The following is a 23,570-nucleotide window of genomic DNA, read 5'->3' on the forward strand; positions in this document are numbered from 1 at the left end:
AAAGGTCAACTAACCATTGCAATATCTCACACTTCAATTTTTGGGCATAAAAAGAATCTACATTCTAGAAACTTCCTAAATTATAAAAACCAAATAAAGACGCTTTAAGTGAGTTTGTATTTGGACTCACCCTCTTTAATCACCCATCAATTCAACCATTGGTTGCAATCTCAGCGCCATCTACGGGGATGGGTCCACCTAAGAGGGTGTTGAGTGCTCCACAAAGATCAAACTTCACTTACTTGTGTTTTTATTAGTTTTTCTAACTTAGAAAATTCCTTGAATGCACATTAGGTTTGCTAACACTTCATTTGGGCACTAAAATTGAACAACTCTTGACGTGGAGGGCCTCCGGGCGCACGCTTGACATCGAATTTCATACACTTTTGTTTTAGGCTTAAAACAAACTCACACTCAATCTTGAATGCTTTAAAGAGAAATCAATCGATACTTGACGTGGAGGGCCTCCGGATGCGCGGGTTTACTTTCTTGTTGACCCTAACTCTTCTTCTTGTTTGCATTCTTCAATCGATTTACTTTTGTTGGCGCTTCAAGTTGGAATTGAACATTGTCTCTTAAACATGAGTGCTTGCAAAGTCTAGATTGGCACACATAAGAGTCAGTTGGTAAAAGAACAAGCGTGTTTTTTAGCCCAAGGTCATCCAAGTCTTCTCTCCCCTTGTCGTCTTTCGAGGCCATCTTGGGTGCATAAGATTAGGATCCAAAACCTTGTTTGTCTTCTTAGGAGGCCTGCTTGGGGATTTCATCACCCCTTGGATGACCTCAACTCCAGCGTTCCGGCGGAGTATAAGAACCAAGAGGTGAATCGAAAGACACCTCTCTTGGGATCAAGATTTTGTCACTCGGGCTAAGCCTCAAGGAACTTTATACCCTTGAGAAGTGAAAGAGGAGAAGTGGGATACCGCTCCTCTCGGCTGTGCGACATCTTTTTGTTTTCATCTATGGATTTGGGCCTCACGTACCTTGGGTATATCGAGGACTCCCTGGCTAAACCAACTGTCAGCCTTGTAGACAACCATCTAGGGTGTTAATGTGTTTGAAGTGACTGATCGAAACATTTGTAAAACATACACACTCCTTGGCGCAAGTATCACATTCTAAGAATCAAAAACTTCTATGTGGTTGTTCCTATCTATTGCTTGATTTTTTATTTGTTGAATGAATGTTTGCCAAACTTGGTCAATCCTAGCTTAGGGCATACTTAGTGTAGTCACTGCTTGTTTCAAAAATTGAAGAAGTCGAAGCAAAACAACTGAGATCTCTCAAAGCCAAGAAGATTCAGGAATTCATGTCCGAACAACCCAAACCCAAACAGAAGTTTCACAAAGTTAAACTCAAGCCATCTCAGGTATACCAAGAACTTTCAGCCAAGAGAAAGGAACTAACACCAAGCCCTCGAATTGCCAAACTCCACAAAGCAGAGGAAAAAGCTGCTGACGAGGCCCTTCAAAACACCTGGTTAGATCGCACCATCCAACTTAACCAACATCCAGGAGTTAACAATGCTTATGCCTTACCAACTAGGCATGATTAGACCCCCTTGTTTCTCCACATCTTCTTGCATAAGCTTCACTTTTGCATTAGAGTCATCTTTGTAGGTAAGCCAGCCAGCCATCCTTAGTCATCCTCTTAAGCATTTTAGTTCTCCATCTCATTTAGTTCTTTTCTTTAGAACCAAACCATCTAACCAGTAATCAAAAAAATTCACATCCAAGCCTTCAAAATTGTTGTCACCTTGCCAGAATTCTGCCATTCCTACCATCTTGTAAATCCACCAGTCTCACCGAGGTTATCCCTCTGACAGAGCTTTGTCTAGGGTAATCTAGGCTTGTCACTTGTCATCCCTCATCACCTTGAGCTAAAGGTTGAGATCCACAAGTGGTTAATCTCATGTTTTTCCTAAAGGATCATCAGTCTATCCTTAAGTTGACACAATCACCACCAAGCTTGCACATAGGAAAGCAGACCTTTCATGCTTTGGCAACATATCTTTGAAATTAGAATCCCCAACCCAATCCTCCTTAGGTTTGTCATATAGCTTTGTCTCAAACTAGGAAATCATTTGCATAAAATAGCCTTCCCCCTTTCTGTCCATTAGCATTGTTGCATCTCATCCCTAGGAACATTCTGCATTTTCATGCCACCCACCACTCATTTTGGTAGAAACACAAGGAAAAAGGACATGGATCCTAGTCATAGTAATAACACATCTCGAGCTCAGCCATACCCCGTCGTTTCCATGATGGCACCAGATCCACCACCACAAATCCCCGAAGAGACAGGTTACTCCATAGACATTGATGCTTTCATGAACGAACCTGGTCATGCCACCATTGTTAATGCCATCATAGACCGAAACAAGGAAACCATCATGGCAAATTTCTTAAGGGATAATGTTGGTTCCTTTGAATTTGGGCGTCCACCACCTATCGACACTTCAGATCCTACACACCCTTTGTTTGGGTGGCAACCACCAGTCGCAGAGTCATCTGTTCTTACCGATCCTTTCTCTGGATGTCAACCACATTAGACAGAACCTGCAGACCCGAATATACCCTCAACCCAGGTGCCTGCTCCTATTCCACAAAACACCTATCCCATCCTCACTCAACCCTTAGTACATGCTACATCCCAACCAACCTCATGTGTATCATCTGCCTCTGCTTCAACCACTCATTTCCCTACTCCCCCAAATCCTCCGTTTACATCCAACAACACTACCTTTTCACTTCCACCTCACAGCACACCTAGTCTATTTACTACTCAAATGCCACCACTAGGGTCAAATACCTCATCTTCCATCCCACCCAACATCACTATCAACCCCTTTGTAGCTAGCCAAAGCTCTTCCGCCTCATTTCCTTTGGGACCTTGGAATGTTGCTATAGTGCAAGGACCTACCACTGGTCTTCCCCCTAGCACTGCAGCCATGTCCGCCCCTCAAACACTTTCATCTACCACTCCACATTGTTATTCACTACCACCCCTTACCAACTATCTCTCCATGCCACCTTTGGGAAATAGCCAAACCATCCCGCCATTACAGTTCCCTATGATGAATACTCTACCACAGAATAATTACCTTGCACCTACTCATAATCAGTCATACTCTCAAGTAGGAGCGCAACCCACATATATTGGACATGGTATGTATTCCCAAAGCATGGCACCAACATTAACCACCTTACCACCCTTTCAGCCGCAGTCTTCACACCAACAATATGCTCAAGCACCTACACAACGATATCTCATAGGGCAGCAGCCTCATACTTATCTTCCCCACCAACAAACTTCTCAGCAGATGCAACAATATACCCAAAACACATTCCAACAACCCATAACATCCATTCCTCCAGCTATGCAACCTATTTTTCCACAGACGCCATATGGCAACCAAGGTTTCCCATATCAATCGCAACCATCAGATCCAGGCGTGTATCCTACGCTAGGGGCACTCGCTCCCCCACCTATAAAATCTGAATGGGAAGAGATGAAAAATGCTCTCAAAGCCCTCAAAGATGGGACAGACTCCAAAACTTTCAAGTTTGAGAATGATTGCCCATACCCATTTGACAAAACCATCACGATGACACCGTTTCCTAAAAATTTTGAGACCCCTAAGTTTGACAAATTTAGAGGGAAAAGTGATCCAGTCACACATGTTAAAGAATTCTATATGCATTGTCAGGAGGTAGCTTATAATGATGTGTTCCTCATGTGGCTCTTTCCCAAGAGCTTAGCAGGACCAGCTTTGGAATGGTTCTATCGTATCCCTCAAGGTACTATTAAAACATTTGTAGAACTTTCTGAGGCGTTTGTTGCTCAATATACCCATCTTGTTGAAACTGAACTGTCTATAGTAGACCTAGTCCATACTAAACAAAAAGGTGGAGAAAGCTTCGCAGAATACTTGCAACGCTGGCAGATCCTCACAACAAGGATCTCTTGTACCATCCCTGAGTGTCATCTTGTCAAGATGTTCATAAAAAATGCACACCCAAGCCTTGCTCATCATATGGTTATGAATTGTTTGCAAACATACAAGGACATCAAAGAAAAAGGAATGGGCCTTGAGCAAGGCCTCATTAAGGATGGTTTCATTAGATTGTACAAAGAAAACACCCAAGACTGAGGTCCAAGCAATGAAAAAACTCGATATTGGAACAAAAAAAAGAATACAGTAATAGATGGTGCCACTGACACTCGACAGGTCCATATTGTTGGGGCGGCTACCAATGTTCCCACCGCATTTTGCCAACAACAAACTTATCAACAACATCACCAAATGTATCACCTATTTTAGTAGAGTAAACTGAACACTAATCTATAAAAAGCATTCTCAATACTAAAAACAAATAAACACTTAAGATAGGACCAAAGAAGACAAAATTGAGGAAAATAGACCAAAGATGGTAAACTCCTCAAGTGCTTCTCATGATGACGAAGCTATGTCCCTGATGGATAGTGGATGTATGCTCACAATGTGCTCAAGCTCCAAATGGATGAGTGATAATCAAATATGAGTGTGGATGAATGATTCAACAATGAAGGTATGGAGGGTTTTCAGCATTATAATAGTATTTTGGTAGTTTTTAGGCTCTCAAAATAGCATTATAAGTTTGCTTCAAAAGTGGATGATTTATGAATGTTTTTGACAATTTTTTTGGCAATTTTTTATTTTTTTTGTATTTATTAGTTTGTGGGGGTGAAACGGAGCATGTGAGTGAGATAGTGATGCTGGATGCTATAAGGCTCAAAAATATACAAGCATGAAAAGGAAATGGGTGGATGACTTTGGAATGTAAGATAGAACATATTAGCGGATGTGCAGCGGATGTATGAACTTTTGAGAAAAACTTGGAAAATGGGGAGATGGGTGATGAGAAGGAAAGGGGTGATACTGGATATGTAGGTCATTGATAGATAATGGAAAGACTATAGTACACTTGGCGCCTATTTGCTAGATTTTAACCAGGGACCTATCCAAGGTGCTTGAATTGCCAAGTTTTCACCATTGGACGCTTTATTTTTCTTTGCCTATTTTTGATTCACAAATTCTTCCCTTAGGCGTAGAATTTCTTGAGGTGAATAATGTTGGTAGGATCATTCAGGACTTCACCTTCAAGGGTAGATAGCTGATAGGCTCCTGAGCCAAAAGATGTTGTGACCACATAAGGACCAAGCTATGTGGGCTCAAACTTGCCTTTCTTTTCTCTGTCAACTTGAACCTTCATATTCTCTTTGAGGACCATGTCACCTTCTTGAAAATTACGTGGATGGACTTTCCTATTGAAATTGCGCTTGAGGCGACTCTGGTAGACCATGAGGTGGTCATAGGCCTGTTGCCTTTTTTCATCAAGTAGATCAAGTTGAGTAAGTCGAGCCACTCTATATTCTTCATCAGATATCTGTCCGCGTAGAGAAATGCAGAGCGATGGGAGTTCAACCTCAATAGGTAGGACTGCTTCAGCACCATAAACCAAGGAGTATGGAGTTGTGCCAGTGGCTGTGCGAAATGAAGTGCGGTATGCCCATAGGGCAGGATTGATTTGCAAATGCCAATCACGGCCGGAGTCATTGACAACTTTCTTGAGGATTCTGAGCAGGGTTTTATTAGTTGCCTCTGCCTGACCGTTACCTTGTTGGAAGTATGGGCTAGAAAAATGATGATGGATATGAAGGGAAGTGCACAAATCCTCCATATTTAGGTTTTCAAAATTACCTCCATGGTCAGTGAAGATGGTAGCTAGGATGCCGAAGCGACATATGATATGATATAAGATAAACTTGAACACTTGAACTCCCGTAGTAGTGACAAGGGGAATTGCTTCGACCCACTTAGTGAAGTAATTAGTGGCAGTGATTATCCACTTATGCCCCTCTGAAGAAAGTGGTGCAATAAGACCAATGAGATCAAACCCCCAGCAGGCAAAAGGCCATGGTGGTGCAATGGGTTGCAAGTCCTGTGCTGGAGCCCGGATTAAATTAGCATGTTGTTGACAAGGTAAACATCGTTTCAAAAATTCACATGCATCATGTTCTAGAGTAGGCCAATAGTATCCAGCCCGAAGGATCTGCTTTGCTAGCACCATCCCGCTCGTGTGAGCACCACAAAGTCCAGCGTGTACCTCTTTGAGAGCCATCGCAGCCTCATTTTGATCTAAACATCGAGAGAGAGTATCATGATAACCACGACGATATAAGGTTTGGGCAATGATAGTGTATCGGGAAGCTCTACGTATAAGGTTTTGGCATTGGGTTCGTGTGAGGCGAGGAGATATGATACCATTTAGTAGGTAAGCATGAATTTCGTGGTACCATGGGGATTGGGGACCAAGCAAGATGCATACTTGTGTTGATTCATCATTCTCATATGCGGGTTCATGTAGCTGGTCGACCAAGAATTCATATTGTGTAGCTTCACACGGCATTTCCAAGAGAGAACCAATAGTAGCCATAGCATCAGCTGCCTTATTCTGGAGTCTAGGTACTTGTATGAACTGGATCTGAGTAAAATGCTCCTTTAATTGATCAACCAGATTTTTGTAAGGTAGTAGCTTGTTATCCTTGGTCTGATATTCATTCAATGCTTGTTTAATGATAAGTTGAGAATCACCATAAACTTGAAGCTCTGTGATATTCCATTCAATGGCGATTTTGAGGCCTGCAACAAGGGCCTCATACTCTGCAATGTTATTGGTACACCAAAAATCACCTTGAGGTGTAATCAAGAGTATGCCAGTGCCAGAGCCATGAGATGTATAGGAGCCATCAAAATATAGCTTCCAAAGTGATTGTTCTTCTATCAAACAGAGGTATTCATCTGGAAATTCCATGATTAGTGGGTGATCTGCAACTAAGGGTGCATCAGCCAAGTGATCTGCAATAGCTTGGCCTTTGATGGCCTTTCTGTCAACATATTGAATGTCAAACTCACTGAGAAGTGTAACCCATTTTGCTAGGCGTCCAGTGAGTACTGTGCGAGAGAGCATATATTTTAATGGATCAATCTTTGATATCAGTTGCATAGTATGACTCAACATGTAATGACGTAGCTTCTGGGTGGAAAACACTACTGCTAAGCATGCCTTCTCCATTGGCGTGTAGTTGAGCTCATAGCCCACTAATGTTCGGCTAATGTAATAAATAGCTCATTCCTTTCCTGCATTGTCAAGTTGTGCTAGAAGAGCACCTAATGCTGTGGGAGTAGCTGTGATGTACAATATGAGTGGGCGCCCTGCAACTGGAGGAACCAAAATAGGCGGATTAGCTAAGTATTGCTTGATGAGCTCAAAATTGTGTTGACAAGCTGAGTCCCATTTGAAATTCTGATCGTTCTTAAGAAAGTGAGTGAAAGGTTGACACTTATCAGCAAGTTGAGAAATGAACCGCCAGACTGATTGGAGTTTTCCTTGCAAAGAACGAAGGTGCTTGAGTGTCATAGGAGTAGCCATATCCATGATGGCTTTGACGTTCTTGGGGTCAATCTCAATACCACGCTGGGACACAATGAAGCCTAGGAGCTTGCCTGAGGTGACACCGAAGACACATTTCTTTGGATTCAGCATGAGATGATAATTTGCCAATCGATTAAACACTTCTTCGAGGTGAAATAAGTGATCAAGAGCATTGAGAGACTTTACTAAAATATCATCCACGTAATCCTCAAGAATCTTATGGATTAGGTCATGGAAGATGACCGTCATGGCACGCTGATAGGTTGCCCCGACATTCTTTAGCCCAAATGGCATCATATTATAGCACAATGTGCCTCAAGGTGTAGTAAATGCTATATGAATCTGATTATATCCAGAGAAACCGTCCATTAGTGACAAGAGTTCATGACCTGTGGTGAGATCCACAATCATGTCGATATTTGGTAATGGAAAGTCATCCTTCGGACAAGCCTTATTAAGAAAATCAGTGCAAATTTTGATATCACCCGAAGGCTTGGTAACAGGTACCATGTTAGAAATCCATTCAGAATAATCTATTGGGAGAATGATTTTGGCCTCCAACAATTTTTCTAAATCCGCTTTAACCAATAAAGCAACTTTGGGGTGCATCTTACGGAGCTTCTGCTTAACGGGCCTGGCCCCTGGATCCACTGCTAGATGGTGTACGACTAGTTTGGGGTCCAACCCTGGCATGTCCTGATATGACCATGCAAAGCGGCCCACATTTTTGCGGAGAACCTCCATAAGAAGATCTGCTTGTTCAGGTGGTAGAGAGGTTGCGATGTATGTGATATGTGGGACCTCTATCAAACTAATATTTACTGGCCGAGTTTCCTCTATCAAAATTGAAGAGATAGGATGCCTATGCTCTTGCGGGGGAAGGATGAAATCTCCATCTTCAGGCGCCTCAGAGAGGTTTTCACCATCAGATACATCCTTTATTTTTAATTCATTTGTTGAGTTATCCAATGATGCTCCAGAGGAGTTTTCACCAGAGGACATTTTTCCTTTGATATTTTTCTTTTTTGTTTCTTTTTGTATTCTATTTTGCGATTGGAGATTTCCTCCTCCCCGAAGTAACCTGCAGGATCCAGCTTGTAGACATATGCTGATGGTGGTGGCGGCCGTTTATGTGGTGTTTCTGCCCCCATGAATTTAAGAAGCGCGTGCTCAGTAGAGAACTTGTCAACATGAACGACACTTGGTTGGTCCCAATCTGAGTTCGGGGTGAGTGAGCGGGAGGTCTATGAGATTCAAGGATAATTGGCAGAGCACAGAGGCTCCAAGGATTATTTCGTCAAGGAAAATATTGTTGTAAACTTTCTTTTCAACTTCCTCAGGGATGTCTTCAACCTCAACGAGAGTGTTTTGGATGTTCATAAAGGCGTGGCCTCCCATTGTAGTGCCCCTAGTTGTGGGGAGTCCATAGCCCAAGCCTTGAGTTTTCTGCCCTTGGTGTGCTTCTATAGGCTGTCTCATACCTAATTCCTGTTAGCCTAAACCACCTCCTTGATAATCCCATTGCTCTATGGCCAAACGATGTGACCAGGGATATTTTTGTTTAAAGTGATCAAGAAGTGCTTCACTTTTAGGAGGGGGCTCCTTGTATAGCCATGTGTTAATGTCTGGTGCATTCTCTTCTCCATCAAGAATGCCTTTCGTAATAAATGTGGTAGCGCCCATTTGTTGAAGTTGAGAGGTGGTTTTCGGTATAGGCCCTTGATGTGTTGGGCGTCCTTGAGTATGGGGATCAAGTGGTAGAGCGCCAACAGCAAAAGCATCTGTAAGACTATACTCACCACAACCTTGGTAGTTGATCTTAACCGTGGAGAGGGTGGAGGCTAAAATGGTGTCTGGATCATGGCAGGTGCCAGAGGAACTGGCCATGGTGGTGCCAATTTTGATCCCAAGACAGTGATTGGTGTATGAAGCTTCAACCGCATTGCAATAAGAAAAGGGTTCAGGATCTGCGTGGATGGTTATCTCAGTGCCATTATGCAGAAATTTGTTACACTGATGATATGTGGATGGAATGGCCTTCATGGCATGAATCCATGGGCGACCAAGGAGGATGTTGTATGGAAGGTTAAGATCAACTACATGGCAAAGTGTTTCTTGAGTGGCTGGGCCAACTCCTAAAGGGAGCAAGATGGTTCCTTCAGTGGTGCGCTCCAAATTTTCATAGGCCTTGATGGTGATTACTTCATTAATGATATCTGCCTCAGTGTATCCTACCTGTTTGATGAACTTTAAAGTACATAGATTTAAAGCTGATCCATTATCTATCATGACCCTTTTAACAGCAAAGTCAGAAACCATGATGGCTATGCGGAGTGGAAGGATATGATCTGGTTCAACTTTTGGGATATCAGTGGTTTTGAAGGATAAGGCACATGAGGCCGAAAGATGGCCAACCAAGTTGCAAAACTCGGTGGCATTTATGTCAGAGGGGACGCATGACTCATGTAGAGTACTGTTGAGGATCTCTTGATAAAGTGGGCTTGTTCGTAAGAGATCTAGAATGGAGATCTGGGCTGGTGTGTTTCCAAGGTGTTCCAAGATGTTATATTGTGGCCCTAATGAGGATGATTCTTGATGGAGATGCTCTAGATGGAGGTGGTCTTGACGGTGTAGAAATCAAAGAAACGTGAATCGGAATCGGATCGGAATCGAATCGTGAATCGGCAATGAATCGGCAATGAATCGGCGATGAATCGGCAAATTTGAAAAAACCCTTTAAATTTAAAGATTTTAACAATTTAAAACTTATTTCATGCACCCTTTATTGAATATAACTTAAGCACACTATAACATCATCAAATAGAAGTTAAAACTTAACATACATAAACATGAAACATAAAATCAATCACATACGTAACTATGTTATCTAAGATTCTAAAATGTAAATTGTAGGCTAGCTGAAGTAAATAGAAATCAAATGATCATAATGATTTAAATCATAGAATGTATGTAAGATGATCCATAAGACATCAAATCATAGATTTATGTAAGAATCTAAGATGAAGATCCATGAAAGTTTGAAACTTTGAAACATATGTCTATCAATGATTCAGTATCAATATCTGTAAAAAAAATATAAAAACAAGGCTCCAGCTCAAGCCTCAGGCTCATAGTCATCATCATCCTCAACATCATCCTCAAGCTCGGCTACAGCCTCAGCCTCAGCCTCTGAGTATCCAGTCTGCCTAGTAGCAAGGTGTCTAATGTAGGTCCTAGAGGACTGTCGAGCCATATCTCCCACATATAAGATGGGCTCACGAATGTCGCTAGGGCCTGTGTCTGTGCGTGCACGTGTGCGTCTACCAATGCCTGAAGAACGTGCTCTAGCTGCCTCAGCCTCTATATCCAACTGGTCAATCCACGCACGGTCTTCCTCAGTGAAGACTGGATCTACAACCTCTGTGAGCCACTCTAATTCTGGATCAATCTCCTCCAGAATGATCGGAGAGGAGTCAGTGCCCAAAATCTATCTGATCCTAAGACGGAGGTTGTAATGAACGAAGACAAGATCATTCAACCTCTGCACTGTCAACTTGTTTCTCCTCTTCGAGTGGATGTGCTCAAACATGGACCAACTACGCTCACATCCAGAAGTGCTGCTTGGCTGACTCAGAATACGAATGGCAATTTTTTGAAGTTTTGGGGTTGTGGCCCTAAACATTTGCCACCATCTATCTGAAATAAGGGAAAATAAAAATAATTAGTCTCATTTACAAATTACAAATTACAAGTTAACTCTAAAATTACATAATCAACTTTAAGTTTAGAATCTAGATTCATGAACATTGAATATATTATTTAATTTTTACCTGGCTATATTGTTTCCCGAGCATCTATGGCTACCCTGCTAGAGAAAAGTGGCCCTTCTTTATTATTGAACTTATCAAGCTCAATAATTGCAGCACTGCTATCCTCATCAGTACTCAACCTCTGGATCACTGTATATAATCCGGTGAGAACCTCCTCATCCGCCTTGAAGTCAGGACGAAAACGAAATGCCGAATTCAAAAAGTAAGGTGCTGCATGGATGGGTCTGTGGAGCTGATTCTGCCATCTCCTATCAATGATGTCCCAAATAGGGGCATACTTCTCCTGCACTCCTGCATACTGAGCTCTAATGGCCTCCTTGGCCCTATCCATGCCCTCATATATGTAGCCCATAGAGGGCTTCTCCCCATCAGCAGTTCGTAGGAGAGATACAAGAGGCTCAGTGGCCTACATATAAAGTAAAACAAAAATTTGAGTCAAAACTTAAACATAGAATAATTCAATAATATAAGGTAAAACTAAATCATTAAACAATTAGCATAGTAAACTGTAAAATATTATATGTTAAATTGCAATAAAATTACCTTAAGTATTTCTCTAGCAGGTTTCCAAAAACCATCATCATCAAATATGCAATCCACCACATCTATCCCTGCAGTGGTCGTAGCATAGGAAGATGAAATCCACTCCCGCCCAACAAACATGCTCCTCAAATCATCCCTTGATGTCAACAAGGACTACAAGGTGATGAAATTCGAGGCAAACCTCGTGATCCCTGGACGAGCTAACTCTTTGTCTCTTGTGTACTTCCTCATTGTGCTAAGGACAAATGAATGATTATAAATAAACTTACATATATTTTTTGCCCTTTCCACACATGACTTGACCCACTCAAGTTTGCCAATTTCCTCCAACATGAGGTCAAGGTAGTGTGCTGCACAAGGGGACCAAAATATGGTGGGGTGCCTCTCCATCAAAAGTTTGCCTACAACAATTTTAAGATAATTAGAAATTCAAATTTCAAACATGTTAGAACTTAGAACTTAGGAAACTTAGAAATTCTAAGTTAGAATTAGAAAAAGTTCAAAATTCAAATAAATTTATTTTCAAAACTTAAAAAGTTAAAAGTTTACCTGCAGCAACATAACTTGCTGCATTATCCGTCACCACTTGCACCACATGTTGTTCCCCCACCTTTGCTATAAATTCCTCAATAACCTCACATAAGTAGGTGGTGTTTTTTACATGAGAAGAAGCATCAATGGATTTGAGGAACATGGTATATCCTACAAGTAACAAAACAACAAATTATAATTACTATTAGCAATCAACAAATCAAAATTTGAAATAGTCAATCACGATTCAAAATTATGTATGTAGGAAAGTAGAATGATCAATCACCTCCACAGGATACAAGAAAATTGAGGAGTGTTCTTCCCCTCCTATCTGTCCAACCATCAGTCATGATGGTGAAACCCTTTTCGATCCACTCCTTTCGGTTGTCCTCAAGCTCATGCCTCATATCCTCAACCATTTCCTCCAGGAGGTATCCACTTAACTCAGCCTCAGTTGGGGCTTTAAACCCCGGACCACAAATGGCAACTGCATCTATCATGTTCTGCCAATAAGGAGTCCTGTCACAAATAGATAATGATATTGATTAGAAATTTAGATGTCAAAAACTAAAATCATAAAACAAGTAGATATAATTAAAGTTTTACTTTTACTTTTAACTTTAACTTTGAAGATAACAAAGAAAAAAGAATCAATTACCTGGCTGCAATAAATGGAATGTTGCAAAAGTACCAGAATTTGCAAATCTCTTTTCTGGTAGCATCATGAATCTCCTTGTTCAAACCCATGCCCTCAAGCGTGGGTTGGGAGCCAGGAGTAGTGCGGGGCACAAAGTAACTATCCATTCTGCTTTTCCGCACTCTAGGCCGCAATAGGTTGGTGTTGGACTCTGTCTCAGTATGAGACCGACTACCACTAACACTCACATGAGCACTAGCACTGGGATGAAAAGGAGGCCTAGAAGAACCCTCCCCAACACAACCTACGGATGCGGAAGCTGATGCAGATGCACTTGCAGATGTAGATGCGGTTGCGGATGTGGGAGCACAGGAGCCAATACCTCTTAACCCTTCAAGTTGCATTTTCTTAGTCAACTTGTCTTGTTCAATTTTTTCTAATGCCACTAAACAAGAGCGTTTTGCCTTAGCAGTTTGTTGAGTGCAAACTGTGACATCATGGCCAGGTATGCCAGCAATGTGGTATTTCAATCTATAGATACCTCCCGAATTTATTTTTTCTTTGCAAAATATACATTTTGTTTGATATTTGGTTCTCCCAGGAAACTCTTCATTATATTTCCAGCATTCATCTTTTTTACCCATTGTGGAAATTGGAAAATGAAAGCAAAGGGCTGCTGCAATAAAAAAATTCATGTAAAAAATCAAAGTTTGCAACTAATAAACAAAAACTACAAAACAACAAACCCTAGTTTGCAATTTAGTAAAACTAAAAATAAAAATTTAAAAACATTCAAGATTTGCAAATGAACACTAAAAAAATTTAACAAAAAATGCATACTACACTAACATGCAAAAAAAAAACCAACACTTACCTCTTGCAAATGAGTTGAGGAGTGTTGATATTGACTCCTTAATGCTCCCAATGCAATTTATGGCCTCCCCAAATGGACTTCTGATCTCTTTGGTGCTCTTTCTTCTTGCCGGTTGGAAACCTATGGATTCTCTTTTCTCTTCTTCTCTCTCACTCTTCCTCTCTTCTACTCATACTAAGCAAATAGAAGGCTCTTTAGGGTTATAACAAAGAGGAAAGTCAACTTAGAAAGCAAATAAAAGATGTGTTTTTTTTAAAAAATTGAACTTTCTATCCTTGTTGCCACGGCCGATTTCTGGAGATTCATGATGGCAATTTTGGTGATTTTTGCCATGAATCGCCGATTTTGGCGATTCAGGCGATTCACATGAAAAAATTGCCACCAGCGATTTCCGATTCCAAAAAAATCGGGAGCCATGAATCTTATCGCGATTTCGGCGATTTCGGCGATTTCATGGCGATTTTTGGAACTATGGCAGAAATAGGTGGGCCAGCTATATTGAGTCAAGTCCGGCGAGTAGCAACTGCACATTGGGTATCTTGGTCCTTAATGTTAATGACGTTGATGGATGGCTCAACCTGTGATATGCAACTGATAAGGCTTCCATAGTCTAAATACGCTAAGGTATAATTTTGAGACTTGTCTCGGTTATCTCCTTGTTTGCCTTGAGTATTGTTCGGTTTGTTGATAGGTGGGTTTGCGGGTGCTTTTCCTAGGTTTGTGTTATGAGGAGGGAAAGCATTTTGATACATCATTAATCCTGCATTGGGTGAAGTTTGTGCCCCCACTGTGATTTCCTTTTGATCAATTAGGTCTTGGACATAGTCCTTGAGTTGCATGCATTTGAGAGTGGTATGTCCTTTGACACGATGGAATTTGCAAAACTCATTATCTTTATACCAAGATGCCCTAGATTGGTTTGGTTCCAAGGGTTGTGTTGGTGGATGTCGAATAAGATTATCCTTAGCTAGTTTTTCAAAGATTGCATCAAGAGGTTCCCCCAATGGGGTGTATACACGAGGTTGTTTTTGAACACGAGGTTTAGTACTTGTCGAAAGTGTGATAGCATTGGTTTGATTATGATGAGCAGGTATTTATTGATTGTTTTGTATGGGTGACGGGTGATACATAGGGGGTTGTTGTTGATAAGTTTGTTGTTGGCAAAATGCAGTGGGAACATTGGTAGCCGCCCCAACAATATGGACCTGTCGAGTGTCGGTGGCACCATCTGTTACTGTATTCTTGTTTTTGTTCCAATATCGAGTTTTTTCATTGCTTGGACCTCGGTCTTTGGTGTTTTCTTTGTACAATCTAATGACACCATCCTTAATGAGGCCTTGCTCAAGGCCCATTCCTTTTTCTTTGATGTCCTTGTACGTTTGCAAACAATTCATAACCATATGATGAGCAAGGCTTGGGTGTGCATTGTTTATGAACATCTTGACAAGATGATGCTCAGGGATGGTACAAGAGATCCTTGTTGTGAGGATCTGCCAGCGTTGCAAGTATTCTGTGAGGCTTTCTCCACCTTTTTGTTTAGTATGGACTAGGTCTACTACAGACAGTTCAGTTTCAACAAGATGGGTATATTGAGCAACAAACGCCTCAGAAAGTTCTGCAAATGTTTTAATAGTACCTTGAGGGATACGACAGAACCATTCCAAAGCTGGTCCTGCTAAGCTCTTGGGAAAGAGTCGCATGAGGAACACATCATTATAAGCTACCTCCTGACAATGCATATAGAATTCTTTAACATGTGTGACTGGATCACTTTCCCCTCTAAATTTGTCAAACTTAGGGGTCTCAAAATTTTTAGGAAACGGTGTCATCGTGATGGTTTTGTCAAACGGGTATGGGCAATCATTCTCAAACTTGAAAGTTTTTGAGTCTATCCCATCTTTGAGGGCTTTGAGAGAATTTTTCATCTCTTCCCATTCAGAGTTTATAGGTGGGGGAGCGAGTGCCCCTAGCGTAGGATACATGCCTGGATCTGATGGTTGCGATTGATATGAAAAACTTTGGTTGCCATATGGCGTCTATGGAAAAATAAGTTGCATAGCTGGAGGAATGGATGTTATGGGTTGTTGGAATGTGTTTTGGGTATATTGTTGCATCTGCTGAGAAGTTTGTTGGTGGGGAATAAGTATGAGGCTACTGCTGTATGAGATATCGTTGTGTAGGTGCTTGAGCATATTGTTGGTGTGAAGACTGCGGCTGAAAGGGTGGTAAGGTGGTTAATGCTGGTGCCATGCTTTGGGAATACATACCATGTCCAATATATGTGGGTTGCACTCCTACTTGAGAGTATGACTGATTATGAGTAGGTGATAGGCACTTATTCTGTGGTAGAGTATTCATCATAGGGAACTGTAATGGTGGGATGGTTTGGCTATTTCTCAAAGGTGGCATGGAGAGATAGTTGGTAAGGGGTGGTAGTGAATAACAATGTGAAGTGGTAGATGAAAGTGTTTGAGGGGCGGACATGGCTGCAGTGCTAGGGGGAAGACCAGTGGTAGGTCCTTGCGCTATAGCAACATTCCAAGGTCCCAAAGGAAATGAGGCGGAAGAGCTTTGGCTAGCTACAAAGGGGTTGATAGTGATGTTGGGTGGGATGGAAGATGAGGTATTTGACCCTAGTGGTGGCATTTGAGTAGTAAATAGACTAGGTGTGTTGTGAGGTGGAAGTGAAAAGGTAGTGTTGTTGGATGTAAACGGAGGATTTGGGGGAGTAGGGAAATGAGTGGTTGAAGCAGAGGCAGATGATACACATGAGGTTGGTTGGGATGTAGCATGTACTAAGGGTTGAGTGAGGATGGGATGGGTGTTTTGTGGAATAGGAGCAGGCACCTAGGTTGAGGGTATATTCGGGTCTACAGGTTCTATCTAATGTGGTTGACATCCAGAGAAAGGATCGGTAAGAATAGATGACTCTGCGACTAGTGGTTGCCACCCAAACAAAGGGTGTGTAGGATCTGAAATGTCGATAGGTGGTGGACGCCCAAATTTAAAGGAACCAACATTATCCCTTAAGAAATTTGCCATGATGGTTTCCTTGTTTCGGTCTATGATGGCATTAACAATGGTGGCATGACCAGGTTGGTTCATGAAAGCATCAATGTCTATGGAGGAACCTGTCTCTTCGGGGATTTGTGGTGGTGGATCTGGTGCCATCATGGAAACGACGGGGTATGGCTGAGCTCGAGATGTGTTATTACTATGACTAGGATCCATGTCCTTTTTCCTTGTGTTTCTACCAAAATGAGTGGTGGGTGGCATGAAAATGCAGAATGTTCCTAGGGATGAGATGCAACAATGCTAATGGATGCAAAGGGGGAAGGCTATTTTATGCAAATGATTTCCTAGTTTGAGACAAAGCTATATGACAAACCTAAGGAGGATTGGGTTGGGGATTCTAACTCCAAAGATATGTTGCCAAAGCATGAAAGGTCTGCTTTCTTATGTGCAAGCTTGGTGGTGATTGTGTCAACTTAAGGATAGACTGATGATCCTTTAGGAAAAACATGAGATTAACCACTTGTGGATCTCAACCTTTAGCTCAAGGTGATGAGGGATGACAAGTGACAAGCCTAGATTACCCTAGACAAAGCTCTGTCAGAGGGATAACCTCGGTGAGACTGGTGGATTTGCAAGATGGTAGGAATGGCAGAATTCTGGCAAGGTGACAACAATTTTGAAGGCTTGGATGTGAATTTTTTTGATTACTGGTTAGATGGTTTGGTTCTAAAGAAAAGAACTAAATGAGATGGAGAACTAAAATGCTTAAGAGGATGACTAAGGATGGCTAGCTGGCTTACCTACAAAGATGACTCTTAATGCAAAAGTGAAGCTTATGCAAGAAGATGTGGAGAAACAAAGGGGTTTAATCATAGAAATCATGCCTAGTTGGTAAGGCATAAGCATTGTTAACTCCTGGATGTTGGTTAAGTTGGATGGTGCGATCTAACCAGGCGTCTTGAAGGGCTTCGTCAGCAGCTTTGTCCTCTACTTTGTAGAGTTTGGCAATTCGAGGGCTTGGTGTTAGTTCCTTTCTCTTGGCTGAAAGTTCTTGGTATACCTGAGATGGCTTGAGTTTAACTTTGTGAAACTTCTATTTGGGTTTGGGTTGTTCTGACATGAATTCCTGAATTTTCTTGGCTTTGAGAGATCTCGGTTGTTTTGCTTTGACTTCTTCAATTTTTGAAACAAGCAGTGACTACACTAAGTATTCTTAAGAGAATTGACCAAGTTTGGCAAACATTCATTCAACAAATAAAAAATCAAGCAATAGATAGGAACAACCACATAGAAGTTTTTGATTCTCAGAATGTGATACTTGCGCCAAGGAGTGTGTATGTTTTACAAATGTTTCGACCAGTCACTTCAAACACATTAACACCCTAGAGGGTTGTCTGCAAGGCTGACAGTTGGTTTAGCTAGGGAGTCCTCGATATACCCAAGGTACGTAAGGCCTAAATCCGTAGATGAATACAAAAAGATGTCACATAGCCGAGAGGAGCGGTAACCCACTTCTCCTCTTTCACTTCTCAAGGGTATAAAGTTCCTTGAGGCTTAGCCCGAGTGACAAAATCTTGATCCCAAGAGAGGTGTCTTTCAATTCACCTCTCGGTTCTTATACTCCGCCGGAACGCTGGAGTTGAGTTCGTCCAAGGAGTGATGAAATCTCCAAGCAGGCCTCCTAAGAAGACAAACAAGGTTTTGGATCCTAATCTTATGCACCCAAGATGGTCTCGAAAGACGACAAGGGCAGAGAAGACTTGGATGACCTTGGGCTAAAAAACACGCTTGTTCTTTTACCAACTGACTCTTATGTGTGCCAATCTAGACTTTGCAAGCACTCATGTTTAAGAGACAATGTTCAATTCCAACTTGAAGCGCCAACAAAAGTAAATTGATCAAAGAATGCAAATAAGAAGAAGAGTTAGGGTCAACAAGAAAGTAAACCCGTGCGCCCGGAGGCCCTCCACGTCAAGTATTGATTGATTTTTCTTTAAGGCATTCAAGATTGAGTGTGAGTTTGTTTTAAGCCCAAAACAAAAGTGTATGAAATTCGATGTCAAGCACGTGCCCGGAGGCCCTCCACGTCAAGAGTTGTTCAATTTTAGTGCCCAAATGAAGTGTTAGCGAACCTAATGTGCATTCAAGGAATTTTCTAAGTTAGAAAAACTAATAAAAACACAAGTAAGTGAAGTTTGATCTTTGTGGAGCACTTAACACCCTCTTAGGTGGACCCATCCCCATAGATGGCGCTGAGATTGCAACCAATGGTTGAATTGATGGGTGATTAAAGAGGGTGAGTCCATCTACAAACTCACTTAAAGTGTCTTTATTTGGTTTTTATAATTTAGGAAGTTTCTAGAATGTAGATTCTTTTTATGCCCAAAAATTGAAGTGTGAGATATTGGAATGGTTAATTGATCTTTTGCATTCAAGATTGAGTTTGTTTGTTTTAAGCATACATTCCAAGAAAGATTGATTTTAATCCATGGCATTCAAGATTGATTTAAGCGACATACATTCAAAGACAAGTGTTTAAACATTCAAGTTCATTTTAGCAACATGCATTCAAAGACAAGTGTTTAAATTTTCAAGTTCATTTTCCAAGAGCATTAAACCATGTAAGGAGAACCTGCAAGAAACGTGATTAGTGGTTTCATAGAAGTCTTCAACCGATAATGCATGAGTTAGCAAATTTCCCTGCAAAAACCATCAAAGTTCAGTCATTGATAGTGAAAATAAGTATTTAAAAGGCTGTAAAATATGATAGAAACCAATACCATCATGACGGGCTCGGAACCAACTTTTTGAGGATATTTTGTTTTCTGAAAATAGAGTCCGGATGCTCAAGTTATGAGCAAAACACCAAATGTTGATTCTCAAGGCTTAAAGGGCATGTAGAAATGATGTCGTGCTGACATCATCAAAGTGCAAGTTTAAATTTCATGGCCATATGGCTGTCATAGGCATAAAAAAAAAAGATTTGACCTGCTAACATGGCATATCCAATGGGCGTGGACTATGCATGATTAGAGAGTGACTTGATATGATGATGTTTTACTACAATGGCTAGAACCCAATGAATGAGAGCAACGGTGTTGGTGGTCTTCAAAGGCCGCAAGCTGTGACTAGAAATGGCGTTGTGGTGGCTGCCCAATTGGTTTTGATGGGTTTGGATGGTACCTGCAAGAAATTTAAAAAATTTTGGGGGCCAAAATCCGTGCCACCCGAAAAAGACAAGCACGTATTTTACACTTTTTTGAATTTTTTTTTTTTTACAACACATATATATGAATATGCATATTTTTACCAAACTTTCACAAAAAAGAGGTGTACCCAAATTATTTTTTTTTAAATGTTTTTTAAATTTTTTTTTTTTTAAGAAAATTTGAAGAAGAGAGACGATGAGATTTTTTTTTTAAATTTTTTTTAAAAAAAAATAAATAAATAAAATAAAAAATGGCCAAGATCCCACAAGAAGAAGTAGACAGAATAGAAGAAGAATATAGACAAGAAGAGGAAGAAGAATTCAAAGTGCTCCGTCCACCTATAAGCTTGAAAAATCTAAAAACACTCTAAATCACATTAGCATGTTTGCAAAGAACCCGTGAAGTGGGTCCCACCAGGCATGCCAAAATGTATCACCTATTTTAGTAGAGTAAAATGAACACTAATCTATAAAAAGCATTCTCAATACTAAAAACAAATAAACACTTAAGATAGGACCAAAGAAGACAAAATTGAGGAAAGTAGACCAAAGATGGTAAACTCCTCAAGTGCTTCTCATGATGACGAAGCTATGTCCCTGATGGATAGTGGATGTATGCTCACGATGTGCTCAAGCTCCAAATGGATGAGTGATAATCAAATATGAGTGTGGATGAATGATTCAACAATGAAGGTATGGAGGGTTTTCAGCATTATAATAGTATTTTGGTAGTTTTTAGGCTCTCAAAATAGCATTATAAGTTTGCTTCAAAAGTGGATGATTTTAGTGAAGGGAGAGGCTTCTATTTATAGGCCAAGGGGTGGAAGGATGGACAGTCAGGATGCAAGGATGGCAAGATGGTAAGGGAGGGCTAGGATGCACTCAAAGGGGAGCACATGGATTGTGCTTTTTTAAAGCCAATTAGGAGGTGACACATGTCACAAGGTGATTGGATGTGAGAGGGTAGGATATGGGTTGGTCAAAGGAGTAATGAGGGAGGTTGAGCCATAAATGGGGATGGTTGGGTCAAATAGAGATGGTTGGGTCATAAATAAAGATGGTTGGAAGGAAGATGAGATTGTTGACTTTGGCTTAGAGGTGGTTGGGAGGAGGATGAGATTATTGACTTTGGCTTGGGTTAGCAAGTCTTAACCCTTGCTTAAGTTGTGCACATGATTAGAAGAGGGATTAGGATTAGCTTAGGAGTTGGCTAACCTTGTTTAGGGAATGTGACAAGGTTAGAGGGGGGTTTAGGATTAGAATTGACATCTTCTAGAAGAGTCTAGGCTTTTAGGATGAGGATAAATAATTTTTTAGAAAATAAATAAAGTTTTATTTATTTCAAGAGTTTAGGTTGAGGAAATATTTATTAAAATATTTTTAATAAATATGAGGATTAATATTTAATCTTAATTAAATATTTTGAGTTGGGATTAGGGGTAGGAAATGATGGGATTAGCCTTTAATCAAAATTAAAGAAGGATTTAGAAGATTTTGGAAGAGGTTAGTGGTCTTAAGGAAATTGGCCAAGTTTTGGACAAAAAATAAATAAATTATTTATTTTGGAATTTTTGGTCAATTTATTAATTAAATAATTAATAAATAAGGAAATAATGTTTAAATAAGATTTAAACATTTTTGGGAGGGATTCCTTAATTAAATATTTTTAATTAAGATAAAGGGATTTAATGGCATAAAAATAAATAAATAAATTAAATAATTAATTAATTAATAAATGATGATGTCATCAGGAATTTTTTTCAGAAAATAAAAATACTTTATTTTCTAAAGATTTTTAGGTGTCTACACTCCCCATGTTGGTGTAATAGAAAGATTTAGCAAATCCTCCTAGAGTGGCCCTAAAATCATGTCTTCATGTCATCCATTTTTTCCCACTTGTGTAAATGAGATATTAGGTTTTCTTCACAATGCTTGAAAACATTACTGACCAATCTATATGTTGCTATAAAGGGGATACAATTTAGATTATGAACAACCCATAACATAGATGTGATGGGTTGGGATATCTCATCCATCTCTTCAATGCACGAAATCATAAGACTCTTCATAGCAACTAGAATCTTAGTATCATGATCTTCCTTGATGGTGACCAAGAAGTGATGAAACATGTTATGGACCCAATTTTGCATTTTGAGATCTAAGATAAGATTACTTACTTTGACATTTGCACAATTCTCCAATATTGTAGATCTCCTACCAAAAGGGTCACTACTGAAGTCATCAAGACTCTAAAAGCAGTCAACTATCAATTGCAATATCTCTATCATGGTGTTATCATCATACAATGCTTTAGAAGCCAAAATTCTCAAGACCTTGCTGAGACATGCTGCAACTGCCAATCTTTTATCCTTGTCATGGCGTCTAAAAAGCCTAGGTTGACTTAAGGCATCTTTAATTGACGAAAGGATTCTTTGTATAAATCTTGAAGGTAATTGGTCCACTTGACACAAACATTCTTCCAATATATCTAACGGAAGATCAACACCCTCACTGAGCTCTTTGCCAATCCTTTGTAGTGCCTTCAACCACCACTCTCCATCGCTGTTTGGGGCCATAGTGTGATCCAAGTACCAAAATCACTCAATCATCCCAACAGGTTGGCAAGATCACTAGCTCTGATACCACTATAATATTTCTGAACGGTTTTGGTAATGTTCCCAAAAGTTTTAAAAATTTCTCGAATGGTTTCGGAGATGCTCCCGTGTTGCGCAGTCATAGCCCGTGCTGCATGGCCTTAGTTGCCCATGCTACATGGCTACTACCCATGCTACGCGACCACTTTCCCTAATAGTTTTGGAGATGCTCCCGTTTTGCGCAGCCTTAGCCTGTGCTGCGCGACCTCAATTGCCTATGCTGCGTGGCTATTGCCTGTGTTGCGTGACCACTTTCCTGAACGGTTTCAAAGATGCTCCCGTGCTGCATAGCCTTAGCTCATGCTGCGCAACCTTAGTTGCCCATGCTGTGTGGATACTGCCCATGTTGTGCGGCCATTGCTTGTGCTGCACGACCTCAATTGCCTGTGTTGTGCGGCCACTTTCCCGAATGGTTTCAAAGATGCTCTCATGCTGCGCGGCCTTAGTTGTGTTGCGTGGCCTCAGTTGCCCGTGCTGCACGACTACTATCCATGCTGCACGGCCATTGCCTATGCAGTGCGACCACTTTCTCGAACGGTTTTAGAGATGCTCCCGACAGTTTCTGCTCTGATACCACTGTTATGTTTCCAAGTACAGAGGACTGGCTAATTGGCGGAGATGAAGCTTGAATAATCCGTGAATGAAATGATAATAATTTGCAAATGGAAGATAATATTATAAAGGTGGTTCTATTTCTTATCAGAATATTTGTGAATCCTAATTTTCTTTGCAATTATATGAGAACCTTGAAAGAGTTGCCTAGGCTGCATGTATAAAAGTTTTTGTTGTAATATCACCCT

General features: G+C 40.7%; 2 protein-coding genes across 2 annotated transcripts; both read right to left on the minus strand.

Moving 5' to 3' along the window:
* Positions 1 to 2,516: 2,516 nt before the first annotated feature.
* LOC149558253 (uncharacterized) lies at positions 2,517 to 12,454 on the minus strand. The gene is made up of 3 exons (XM_089830705.1): positions 11,852 to 12,454; positions 11,460 to 11,714; positions 2,517 to 2,558 (listed from the first exon to the last, which is right to left on the minus strand). The coding sequence occupies exons 1-3, from the start codon at positions 11,969 to 11,971 to the stop codon at positions 2,517 to 2,519; spliced, it is 417 nt and encodes a 138-aa protein (XP_089686831.1). The 5' UTR covers positions 11,972 to 12,454.
* A 9,911-nt stretch (positions 12,455 to 22,365) lies between these two features.
* Positions 22,366 to 22,692, minus strand: LOC149558254 (sister chromatid cohesion protein PDS5 homolog C-like). The gene has a single exon (XM_089830706.1). It carries the CDS (start codon positions 22,690 to 22,692, stop codon positions 22,366 to 22,368), a length of 327 nt encoding a protein of 108 aa, XP_089686832.1.
* Between the last annotated feature and the right edge of the window lie 878 nt (positions 22,693 to 23,570).

This window comes from Cupressus sempervirens, chromosome 5, assembly GCF_028749045.1.
Source record: "Cupressus sempervirens isolate cs-2001-9-10 chromosome 5, ASM2874904v1, whole genome shotgun sequence".
NCBI lineage: Eukaryota > Viridiplantae > Streptophyta > Pinopsida > Cupressales > Cupressaceae > Cupressus > Cupressus sempervirens.